The sequence below is a fragment of the Thalia democratica genome, chromosome 8 (genome assembly GCF_965202585.1).
Source record: "Thalia democratica chromosome 8, ktThaDemo2.hap1.1, whole genome shotgun sequence".
NCBI classification, from domain to species: domain Eukaryota; kingdom Metazoa; phylum Chordata; class Thaliacea; order Salpida; family Salpidae; genus Thalia; species Thalia democratica.
In genome coordinates, this window is record NC_139172.1 from 14,921,173 (window position 1) to 14,935,039 (window position 13,867).

Below are 13,867 nucleotides of genomic sequence, written 5' to 3' on the forward strand. Positions count from 1 at the left end.
GGGGCACAATAATCTTTAAGCCAGTGTTTATTGTGATTAGTTTTTATACATTTTAGAGTATACAGAAAAATATTTTAGGTTTAAACTTATTAAATAAATATTTTAATTAAATAACATCTAATACATCAAGCAAATATTAAGACAACTAAGCTTTAAAAATTTTTCTTTATTTAAAAAAAAACTTTGATCAGTGGTTTACTGAGCACATCTTTTTTTTTTCAGTGACTCACTTGTAGTTTTTTAATATGCTCTTTAAGACTTAGAAATACATATACTTTATCTTTTATTCACAAGAGCAGGATTGTATTTATATTATATGCTTGCATATTTTATTTAAAATAAACTATAAAAATGATTACATTAGTAACTAGATTAAAAGTTGTTTTTTAATATTTTATTAATTTGAAGTAACTTTTAAGATATAAGCAATCAAAGAATGAGAATTCGATAGGCTTTCCATGTGGAAGGCGCAAAATAAAAGTTAAAAATAGATTATTTCACTAAAAATATACCTTCTCCTACAATTTTAAGCAAATAGTTTTGAACTTTCTCTCTCTGACCTTTAATAAACTATAAAGAGTTACAGATTTTTTAATTCCTTTTTTCATAATTACAAAAAAAAATTTTTTTATAGCTTTTATTTTATTTCATAAATCTATTTTCTACTAGTTCTTCATAATACTAAAATGAACATTTTTTAAATATTTTAAGTCAATTGCAACAAAACGTAGATTGCATTTATTAATCAACTGTGAAAATTTTTTATTTCATAATTTATGTTTAAAAATGTTGTAAAACTAATTGTGTCAAAAAAAATTTTTTCTAAATATTTATTTTGGGGTTTTAAATATAAGCAATGCTAATTTTAGTAAAAAAAATTACTCCTCTATTTACTAAAAAATGTATCATATCAAAAAGTAATTATATAAAACAATCAAATTATAAAACTCACCTACCAATTTGTTTTTCTACGTTTTTGTTTTCAACTTCTTCAATAGAAAGCTTTGATTTTAATAATGTTTAAATCCTAGAATAATATACCACATGTAAATAAATTTTAGTTGAATAAAAAAGTGAATTTAAGTTAAGAATTTGATAAATGAAGATTTTTCATGATATCATTTCTTTGCTCAAGTAAAAACTTAAACTAAAAATTTTAAAAAAATTACACAAGTGACAGGGGGTAAAAATAAAAACACACTGCTAAATATTTGTTTGGTCTTTACAGTTGTAGAACTTTGTAACAGATTACTTTTTAACAACTATTTTTTACCTTTATAACTCTAATTTTATAAGCAAAATTTATTATATTAAGAAAAAAATGAAAAAGTATAAATGTATGTATTTATTAGTTAAACTTTATTTAAAACATTTCCTTTTAAGTTTACTATATAACTTTAACCATGATCAAAAGTATAAAAAAATTATACATGTCAAGACGCACAGATATAATAGCTATATTAGTAATAAAAAACAAAAACAGACAGCATAGCTATTTATTTCAAGAAAACTTTTTTTTGGTAATAAGTTCAACTGTAGAATTTATAGAAGTAACTTTTCTTCAATAATTGTATGCAAGGCATTACATACAATAAATTAAAATAAAAATGAAGCTAAATATAGTTTTGTTAAGATTAAGTGTTGTACAACCATGGAAGTTTTTAGTTTCAGATCATTTATGAAATTTTAGATATGATCACAAATAATTGACCTTTTTTCTTTATTTTTTCACAACAAGCACTAGGGCAGTGATCAAACCATACAACCCAAGTACTTCTGCAAAAATTAAAATTAAAATCATTCCAACAAAGAGCTTTGGTTGTTGTGCAGTACCTCTTACTCCAGTGTCACCAACAATACCAATAGCAAATCCCGCAGCTAGTCCAGATAGACCAACACTTAATCCAGCGCCTAAATGAAGAAATGCTTGATATAGTGACATATGTTCACTAATGTTTTGCGAAATCAATACAGCTATGACAACACCATATATAGCAATAATACCAGCCATAACTACAGGAACAACCGACTTCATGATTAAATCAGGTCTCATCACACTCATTGCAGCAATTCCAGTACCAGATTTAGCTGTACCATAAGCAGCTCCAAAAGCACTGAAAATCATAGCAGAAGCTGCCCCCATGCAGCTGAAGAAGGAGGCATAAGCTGGTCCGGCACTGTCTGACATTTTATTTGATTTGTATATTAAACACCTGTTGAAACAAAACTATGTTAAACTTAACTGTAATAAAGAATAAACAGTATTTACTCAGATACTAACAATTTAAGGTATACATCAGGGTTTCCCAAACTCACTTTCATAAATTTATTTTTTCAGAAAATTATGAAATTATCGCACCCACTCATTACAAACCCAGGAATACCTAATGTAAGTTTAAAATTTCTTGTGGAATGTATTTATGTATCCCCTTATGGCTCTTTTATTAGTTAAGTGCTTTCATTGTAGCCTCCTAACTTGCTAAGATTGACCAGGTGGTTTACTTTATTTTTTTTTTAATTAGTCTAACTTAGTAGATTTTTATCTTAACTACCAGAGTTGCTTTCCAATATAATAAAACTTCAAGTAAGTTGTTTTCAAGATTGGGGTTAAAAATATGAAAGTTTCAATGGTGTTTTTTGTATAAGGGACAACTAAAATATGTAAAGAATAATAACTTATATCTATATCTTCCTACAACTTTTGTCTCATACTCTCAACTTATCTTTTTTTGTTTAAAATTTTTTTTTAGGTTTTTGTTTTTTATTGAGTTATTTTGAAAACTTTTTGCATCATGTTTTTTCTTTTTACTACTTAAAGAATTTTTTAGGTTGTTTTTCACAACCTAGCTATAAAAACAAACAGTAAAGTAGATTTTAAATAGGTTTATTTTGAAAATACTTTATAATTAAAAATTGCTCTTTATTTATGCTACATAATTAGGTTATACTTTATAACATTAGTCCCCTACACTTCTTTAAATTAGTTATTTTGTAAAACTGCAAAAGAGTCTGATATCTAAAATAAAATAATATAAAATAGGGTTGCAAAAATTATTTTGAAAAATTTATTGAATGATTTTGTGAATTTCTTCCAGGTTTTCAAAAGTAAAAGTTTTTAAATGTATATTTAATATTAAATTAAGTAAATTAAGTAATAATTAAGTGAATTAATTAATTAATTGTTAAGTAAATTAATTAAATAAATTTATTTGTTAAAAACTGTAAAAACAGCATCAAAAAACTGTTTAAGGCTACTTGCCATGTGTTTTTTAATAATAAAAACTAGTGGTAGCAAAAAAAAAAATATTTATATAATAGATTTTCTCAAATTCAAATTTAGTTTCAGGTTTTTTAGCCTAAATTTTCAAATTCTAGGTTTTTTGGCAACCCTAATAAAAATATTTAAACGTTTTTAATAGAAAATATATATATTGAAAATTAATGCTTCAGCTTACTTCTAAACCACAAAAGTAGTACTGTAAATATATGCTTTAATACTTAACATTTTAAAAAGTTTATGTGAGACATCTATTTAATATTCTATTAGAGCTAGATGCAAGGCAGAAAGTTTTTTTATTTTTACTTAAAGTGTATATAACATAAGTTAAAAAATCTAAAAACATTATCACAAGGTTTTGAACTTTAAGGAAAAAATTTTTATTTGAAAAATAAATTTTGCATTACAAAGTAAAAAACAAAATCTATAAATATTCAACAAGTCTGAGTTACTTTTTAGACAATTATTTTATTGCTGAAACATAATAAATGTAGTTATTACGTTAAAAACTTTTGTTTTAATATTTTCACAATAAGAAATAAATTCAATGCTTTTGTTTGTGCAGCCTTTTAAGCTTAAAGCATACACAACAGCACAAGTTTCATTCTACATGGCTAATTACTACTGTTTTAACTAATTAAGCAATAAGCTGTACATTTTTATTACTACTACAGTAACCTCTCACATCTTTACGCACTCGTGACGTTACGCACTCTCGTTTAGTTACGCATTTTAGTATTCTTAAAATAAAAAGTTTAATTTTTTTTAAATACTGCGCAAATTAAGTTTATTGTATATTTTCAATTTAAAATATGTCTTTAAATGCTAACTCACCTCTCTATATCTTATATATTATATAATATTGTTCCTTGACTAGTTGATGAACATTTAGTTTTACCTCAGTATATCAGAAATTTTGTTAACAATAAGAGATTAAATTAAAGTTTATACTTATGTGGGCTAATGTCAAATTAAAAAAATTTGTAGTAACATGAATAATTTTTATTAAAAAATTTTCTTATATTTTATATATTTTTGTTCAAAAGAAGAAATCCATCACAGCACCAAAAGCATATTTTTGTAGAAGACTATAGAAACAGATTTTTTACAGACATCACACCATTTCTTAATTGTAAACAAATGCTTATTTATAAATTGAATTTGCTAAGTACAATAGAATATAAATGTTAAGTATCAAATAAGTCACATATAAATAAAGATTAAGATAAAATCTACTTGTTATCAAAATTATTAAAATTTATCTACAAGTATTGTTATTTTATATAAATTAAAATCTTTTTTTTTTTAAAGATGTATAGTTTTATCTTTTGTTTTCATTTTTATAAATAAAGTAAACAAATTGTTAAAAGTGGTAAAGTCCCCAGTCTGCCTTTAACTAGAAGCAATATCAAAAAACAGCCATTATAGTAACTATATTTGGTACCTCTCGTATCTTTACGATCTCTCTTATCTTTACGCACTTTTTCTGTGGACACAATGTGCGTAAATAAGCGAGAGGTTACTGTAATTATTTTATGGTCAATGTTTTTGCACTGACATACTTTATAAGCTCAGTTCTACCTTTAAAATATTTTTATGATGGGCATATCTGAACTGAATTGAGCATAGATTAATGCAAAACTTTATCTCAAGGCCAGAACTAAGTGTCACTTTTTAAATAATGATTGAAATTTACATTCTTTTAAATAATACTTGCAGCTATTAGCGCAATTGCACTTATATTGACATTGAGTTTTATTGTATAAGACTTCTGGTTATGAGCCTTAACTATTATCTTTAAATTTTTCCTAAATAATTTGCTTACTTACATATTATGACTCTAATTATTTTTTATTGGATGGATTTTATCAAAATTTCTTTCTACTAAACTAAAAATTTACTAACAATATTTGTTTTAACCCGATTACTACAAGAGGTATTTCACTAAACTATATTTCTTTTCCAATTGAAGAAATAAATTAATGTGCAGCTGGATGGCAACTGATTTTCTAAGGTTTACTTGTAGTCTTGTAATTTCCTTTAAAGTTTTCTAATACTAGTTTTCTTCTTTTTTTTAGAAAGAAACTAAAATAAGCTAAAAATATATTTCAATAGTACAAAATAACTGAAAAGATTCTGTAATGCTACCTTAAATATTTATAATAATAGAATAACACTCAACAAAACATAAAACTTTAATTGTAGGTAATGTTTTTTACTTATCTATATCTAACTTAAATATTTTATGAATGTATTTTATTTGGTTCATTTTAAGAGCAAAAGTTATAAGTTTTAGTTTGAATTCAAGGATATATACAATAATTTTATATTTAAAAGTACAGTACTGTAAGCAGGATTTTTGAAAATTTTTTTGAAGGTATTCTGAATTTCTTTTAAGTTTTTGAAAGCAGAATATTTTATCCACTTCTAGTAAGTTAACTTGAAGATAAAAACTAATGGAAAAAAAAACATTTAAAAGATACTGTAATGCTATTTTAAATTTGTTTTTCAACGAAAAAATATTTCAATGATAGTTTTTTTTATTACAGATTTTTTGTATTTTAATTAAATTTTATTATTTAACATATAAATATAGTAAAATTAGAGGTTTTTCCAGGTTTTTTACCTAAATTATTAAACTCTTGGTTTTTTGGCAACTTAGTAATTTAAAACTATCTTAGTTGAAAGTTGAATGGTCAAATACCTCTAGCTGGCACATATTAGGGTATGTGCTAGTTTTTTTTTTATCTTCATGTTTTTTTAATGAACAACATTTTTTGTCTTCTTTTAGTAGATACATAAGTTAGAGGTAAAAATGTTTTCTACAATATTAAACAGAGTTGCCATTTTATGAGTCAAAAATTGATTTCTGAGACATCTCAGTTTTCCAAATCTAAATAAAATAATCTTCTAAAATCAATAAAAATCTTCTTCTTCAACAAAATTGGTTAGTAACTAACAAAATACTGAAACTCTCTGTTTCTTATTCAAAATCTAGAAAAAAACTGGCCTGAGTAATAATAATTTTTTTAAAACTAGCAGGGTTGCCACTCTTTGAGCCAAAAAATCTTCCCTGAGTGACCAAAAATTTCCCTGAGTAACTATAAATTTCCCTGAGTTTCCCTGAGTATTTTTCAAATCTTAAAAAAATTTTTTCTCTTATAATACAAATTATTAATACCTCATTCTCATTTTTCTTCTTTAATAATAAAAGGAAGGTTGTATGTGTATGCTTCTGCATTAAATATATGAAAAAAACTGTTTTCAAAAACTCAATCTTAAAAGGTTTAAACCAATTAAAAATTAAAAACTAAATTTTTGCACAACTTTGTGTAAACTTGTTAGTTAACTTTCTACATAAAAGAATAAAGTTTAATTTGTTTGACATTTTAATTGACTAAATTTAATTATACTATAATAATAATTTCACATGAAGAACTCACTTAAATGCATACATAATAACTTCATTATGACTTGTATGTCTTTCCTAGCAACTGTTCTGAATGCAGTAAATAAAACTTAAAAGCTTAACATTATTGTAAAAAAAACCTGCAAAAAGAAAGTTTAAAGAAATAGCTAAAGAAATATCTCATATCAAAGTAAAACTTAATACCTAACAACTAATACAAAATAATCTAAAACTAAAATTCTTTTTATGTCTTTTAGATGTTCATACACAGTCTATTTTAAATAACTGAAAACATAATTTTGATTTTAAAACAATTTCACATTACCTAATAAAAAAATCTTAATACTGTTTTTTTAAGTATGCAATTTCTAAATCAATAGTTTTAATTTTATTTTCAAGTTTATTTTTTAACAAAAGTAATACAACACTAATCTGTATTAATTTAATTTTTTTTTCTGAAAACAAGTAGTTGTAAACAAATAACAAATAACTTTATTATTTAAAAAATAAGAACTAATAGTACAACATAGTGTTTTTTAAACTACATAAGTAACTAAAACTAAAAAGTTTATTAGAACTTTTCAATGAATAGTTAACAACAACTTTCATTTCTCTAAACTGTTTGATTTTACTTAAGTAAATATAAATTTAAAACTTAAAAAAACTACAATGTTAATACTAAGAATATTGAAGAACTAGCCGCAAGGCTAAAAAAATTCTAAATAACCACTTAAATAATAAAAATTACTACTTTTGAATAAAATATTGAAACTGGATTAACTAAACCTCATTCTAGATCTAGAAAAAAGTTTCCCTGAGATTTTCAAAAACTTCCCTGAAATTTAGAGAAAAAATCAAAACTTCCCTGAGTTTCCCTGAGTTAAAAGAAAAATGCCAAAATTCCCTGAGTTTCCCTGAGATTCCCTGAGTTTCCCTGAGATTTTCTACAGTTTGAAAATTCCCTGAGATTCCCTGAGTTCCCTGAGTGTGTGGCAACCCTGAACTAGTCTCAGTTATCCTGAGATTTTTTTAATTTCCAAGGAGCTATTCTTAGTATCCTTCTGACAAATTTGCCTTTTTTTTGTTAATTTGCTATTTTAATTCTTGGCTATTTTTGTCATGTATTGGCTTCTAAATTGTTTTATTGATAGTTGTTTTATCATGAGCTTCTTCATATTGCTAACCTGCATTTTGGAAAGTATAAAAATTCCTATTTTTAAATAAACTCAAACGGTCATTATTTGAATACATTTGTTTATAAATTGTTTGTTTCTGTATTGCTGTTATTAATTTAAATTACAAAGACAAGGTTCTCACTAAAATTTCAAAAAAAAAATATAGGGAAATCAATGAAATATAGAAAATTTATAGGGAAATTATAAAGAAAAAACAATGTATTTAACTGTTAAGAACATATTTTAAGGTACAGAAAGTAAAATATGTCATCAAGTGTTTATAAGTACAGTCTTATTAAGAAATTTACAAAAGTTTGTGGGATTTTGAGCTCTAATTTTACTTAAATAAGTAAACTTAAGATAAATTGTATTTAATATATAAATAGAAAAAGAATAACGGCTAGGTTGCGCAATAGAGTTATATTTTAGTACTGAGATTGCAAAGATTTGATTAAAGATATATTTAATTTTTTTTTGTGTTTTTTCACCATGCGGTGTTGCTGCTTAAAGTTTAAAATTTCAATAACAAAGCAAAAATACGTATTTTATATGGATTTTCACATATTTTTCAATTTGGATTTAAAGGGATTTTTTAGAATATTGCTAATTTATATAGATTTATATGGAAATGGGAACCGTGCAAAGATTAAACTATGAGTTAATGTAAAACTGGTTATAATTTCTTACCTAGATTTAACTTTCTTGTATTTAATATTTACTTTTTTGAACATTTTTATAACCATGGAGCAGAAAAATGTAGATCTTGAAAATTGTAAAACGCTTTAAAAGTTTGGCTGTTAAAAATTCTTAATTCTACTAAAAGTAATTGCTTAATTCAGGCCACAAGGGTTACATCCTGAGTGTGTGGCAACCTAAAAAATTAGTGAAAATATACTGTAATTCTACTTTAAATGTGTTTTGTAAAAAAAATCTGGACACTTTTTTTTGTATAAATAATATATATTTCTTATATAATAAAAATCATTATCTAACAGAAAAAGATTTTTTTTAAGTCAAGGTTTTACAATTTTTATTCTTTTTTAAGTTTTCAAGTAAAATGGCTACCCTGACATACATAAGGGTACAATACCTTTATTCCCAATAGAAAACTTATATATAATCAAAGGGAACAGGTCTAAATTGCATGAGAACAAAATTGCACAAAGACAATTTTACAGCAAGGGTCAATTTTGTACAAGTTATAATTTTGCACAATAGTAAAAAACAGATAAAAAACAATATATTAAAAAAAATACAGTTTAAAAGGTAAGGATTAGGGGTAGTAGTGAAAGTAAAAAAAATTGAACAGTGTCTTTGTGCAAAAGTAACCCTCCGTGAAAAAGTGACGCCTTGCAAAAGTGTCCACTCGTGCAAAAAAGATGCCATGCAAAGTGTCCCCTAGTGTTAAAGTGACGCTTGTGCAAAAGAGTTGCTGTGTAAAAGTGTTCCAGCATGCAAAAGTGACTTATTGTGCAAAAGTGATGCTTGTGCAAAAGTGACACCCACCCAAATCATGCATTAGATATAATTAAATTGAATATTTTTACAAACTATAATGCAAATACATGTTTAATGATATACTTTAAAACTAAAGGTTTTTAGTTCATTTAGTAAAAATTTTTGGCATATTATTTAAGAAAATATATTTTAGGCATATTTCTAACATAAACCTGCCTAAAATATATAAAATATGTTTTACTTTCTAGTTAAAGGTTTGGCAAACTGCAGACTATAATGCAATGATTATAATGCCATAAATTATGATGCAAATTAACGTATAATGATATATCTAAAATTTAAAGGTTGATAGATCATTTGGTGAACCTTTTTATATTTTGTTACATTTATGGCATAATAAAAGCAGAAAAAAACTAACCTTAAAGAAAGTAGTTATTAACTCAAGTTTTTACTTATTTCAAAGTTGATATTTTTAAGATAAACCTGACTAAAATATGAAGAAGTTAATCCAATATTGCTACGGTTAGCAAGCTGCAGCCCACATGCTGCATTTAAAGTTTTGTAAATTAATAAAAATCTTATTTAATAAAATTTTGATTCAAAAACAAGTTTAAAAATTTTATTGTTATCTTCGAAAGATAATTTATTACATAATCTTTTTCTTAAAAAAATTTAGTAACAAATATGTTTTTAAAGCAAATTAAATCTTTTTTTTCACCTGCCGACCTCTGATTTGAAGCTAAATTTTTAGTCAGAGTTCTATTTTTTTTTATCCTGATCCATGAAAGTTTCTTCAAGTAATCAAAGTTCTTTACTTTAGTTTATTGAACAATAAAAATATAGCTCAAAATATTTGGTCCTACAACCTTGTGCATTAAAAACCTTTTAATTATCAAGTCGTACACACCAATACCTTTTAATGTCTTGTCTAGGACACTAGCTGTTTTTGTGGTATTAACTTTATGTAAAATGCTTTCTATTAAAAAGTTCAAATGTCTAATTAGTATTGTAATTACTGTCATATATAATTGTGTAATGTATACTGTTTATATTTTATATAAATAAAACATAAATAACAATTGGTTGTATAAACTGATGATGCATAAAATCTCAAGTTTACTAAAAATAAGAAGGATTCTAACCCTCCGTTTCTTTATTTCACAAATATCAAAACTCACCATTCACAACAATATTTATTAATTAGAAATACAGGGAATAAAATATAGAATTAAGAAGTATAGGTTTAAACAGTTTTAATAAACTTTAAATAGACCTTTCATATATTAAAAAACCGAAAAAGTTCACCAACAACAAATAATACAACTCTATATCTTATTTAATCAATGTATTTATTTTTAATTATTAAACTAGTTTTTTTAAATAATCGGTCAATTAGCTAATAACTAAACCAATGTATTTAATACTAAGCTTGATAGCAAAAAGTTCAAAAAAACTTTTAAGGTTCAAAATTTTATGGTAGGCTTTTCTTTTTTTAAATTCAATTTTATTTTTAGGGTTATAAACACTTACTTATATTTACGATAAAATACTTATAAACAGTTTGACTCGAAATATTACACAACTGAAAAAAAGCCTTCTTTAGATTTTTTTTGTAAAACTATATATTAAAAGTATTTATAGAAGTATTTAACGATTACATTACAACGCTATTCTTAAATCAAAGTTTAAATTACAAAAAAAAATCGTTGATTTTTTATTTTGACACAAAACTAAAAAGATACAAGCTTTAATTTTGCTTTTTTTTTAGAATTTTTAAATTGTGAACGTCTTAAGATAAATTTAAATAAATAAATCAGTACATCCTTTGCTTATCTGGTTTTCGCTTATTCGATCCCTTGTTAATCCAGTCAGTTTCCGTTATAAAGTGAATTTATTAAATTAATCAAAAATAAATGTCTTACTTTAAAACATAAAAATACATATTAATTTGTTTATGTAGTGGTTTGTTTTCGTTAAACTTATTTGAAACTTAATAAAAAAGATTTTTTTAAATATGTGTAAATTTATAGGTTTGTTCAAAAGTCTAAACTAATAAAATTTAACAGATAATTTAGTTTTTTTTTAAATGCATTGCATAATAAAAAACTGGTATAATATTTAAAGAAAGCCGATGTTTGTTGTTATCCGGCCAAAATCAAATATGGCCATAATTACAAAAAAAGCTTGCTTAACATGTCCGAATTGGCTAGGAAGCAATGTACTAAAATTTAATTCAAAAATTTAAAATAATATTGTATTTGACACTTACTTAATTACTTAAAGCAGAAAACACAGAAAACAAGAAATCCACTTCTATGCTCAATTTGACTTGATTTTCTTTTTACCATAAAAGTATAAGAATAATTGACCACTTTAGTCCACTAAGCATTGAGCTAAGTATGTATGCATAAAGTAGACCATATAAAATAGTTTTTATAAATTGATCCAGATGTTTTTTTAGTTGTTTATGTATTCTTTATTTTAAAAATATGCTAATCAATTCAAGTTAAAGAAAGTATTATCCAACCTAATGTAATTTCAACATACATTTATAGATATATAATATGTATTAATTAAAAATAAATTAGCTTATTCAATTTTCACTGAGCTCACATAAAGGTCTTAAAAAAACATTATGACTCAACTTAAAAACTTGTATAGAAAACAATCTGTGCAAAAATTCTAATTTGTTTCAAATTTACAACCAAAATTACAAAACTACAAATAAGTGACTACAAAGTTTGAAAAATAAAAATTACCACTATTCTATATTTATCAAATAAAGTATTTATTTAAAAATAACTATTTGTTAATATACTAAAAGTTTTCATTTCTCAATTAAAACTAATTTTCATTTAATAAGTTTTACTTCATCTCTCAATAAATGTGATATGATTTTTGTTTATTTTAAGTTATATCTATTTATTGTTGTTAAGTTTTTAGTTTATGAAAAATATTAATTTTTTTTAAATTTTTTAAAATTCGATTTATTTTTATTAAAACTTTAGATTCCACAAGATCACTAAAGTATTTTCTGTGTCAAGACATCTTTGTGTAAATTTTATTAATTCAGCTTTAATTAGTAATTTTGTGATTGATACTAGTTACTATTATTTTAATGAGTTTGCCACCTAAAATTGTTTTAGCATTTTAATCTGAACAAAAAAGCATTTATTTAGTATTCAGTGAATAGAATTAATTATTTCTGGCAACCCTGTTTGTGAGAATACAAGTTAATGAACTTTCAGATATAAATAATTTTGCACCTTATCAAAGCAGATTTCTGCACACCTTTTTGTAATTTTTAGTTAGTTTTTAAATATTAACAGAAAATTTATTTTGTTCTCAGAAATATGACCAAGTTTTAATATTAGCATATATCAGCTGTGTCTTTTGAGCTTATTGTTTTAAACTCATATTAGCATCAATTAGTTGTGTTTTGGGATTCTTCAAAATAAGATTTGATATATTTATAAAATTCAAATCCTAGTTGGACTCTTCACTTTTAAATTATGTTTTATTTAAGTATAATTAATATATTTTAAACTATACAGTACACTACTGCTTAAGTACGCAAATTGAACCCGACCAAAAAGTGCATACTTAGCACGAGTAGTGCGTACTTTTTGAAGACATAGTATAATATGAGGTTTAGTTCTTTGTTTTCTTTCTTACAACTAGCCACCAAATAATTAAACCAAATAAACAAGTCTTTTTATTTTGAATAACATTTAATACATAATTCTAATCTGCAAAACTTTTTATTAGATTTAAAATAATTTATTTTGTCTATAAAAAGTTTGTACATAATTAATACATACTATTAATATAGAAAGTCAATGTCATTCAATGGTTTAAAAAAGAATATTAAGCCATATTTTGTTTTGTTAGAAGTAAAGTACCAAACTACATTGTGTTTACCAAACATTTTGAAAACATCAATGTTTGTACATTTAAATTAAGTTATGACTTAACTATGTTGTATTTGTAGGTTTTTTAAGCTTTGTCATCTAGATTTATTAATTTAATAGCATTACAGCTCAAATATCATTATTCTTTTCACTTTTCTGCAACCACTACATAAGTATTTAGTTTATTAACTTTTAACAACAGGACTGTCACAATTGGCCACTTAGACTACTCAGGAATACTCACCCTAGTTAAAAATTTGTGAAAGTCTTAAGCTAACTCAGCAGGTTGGCTATTCTACCTTTCTTGATAAGTGCGTACTTAAGGCGTGATGCATACCAAAAAAAGTGCATACTTAAGCGGTAGTCTACTGTATTTAGTTTATAACTAAAGAGCTTTGAAAAATATTGTATTAGAGTTAATAATGAAATTTAAATTAATCTTAATGTTTTGCTATGCAGAGCAGCCATTTTACCCAAGAAAACCTGAATTTTAAGTTTAAAACAAATAAAAACCTACAATTTACAGTAAACATCAAGTATGGTTAAATCTGATTTATTAAACACATTATGTATTTAAAAGATGTAATTAGACTGAGTTCAAGTAAATACAGCAGTACATTACAAATATACATCCACT

At 24.3% G+C, this 13,867-nt stretch overlaps 1 protein-coding gene across 1 annotated transcript; it reads right to left on the reverse strand.

Annotated features, from left to right (window-relative positions):
* Positions 1 to 1,027: 1,027 nt before the first annotated feature.
* LOC145842800 (V-type proton ATPase 16 kDa proteolipid subunit c-like) lies at positions 1,028 to 2,209 on the reverse strand. The gene has a single exon (XM_082950282.1). It carries the CDS (start codon positions 2,186 to 2,188, stop codon positions 1,721 to 1,723), a length of 468 nt encoding a protein of 155 aa, XP_082806408.1. The 5' UTR covers positions 2,189 to 2,209; the 3' UTR covers positions 1,028 to 1,720.
* Between the last annotated feature and the right edge of the window lie 11,658 nt (positions 2,210 to 13,867).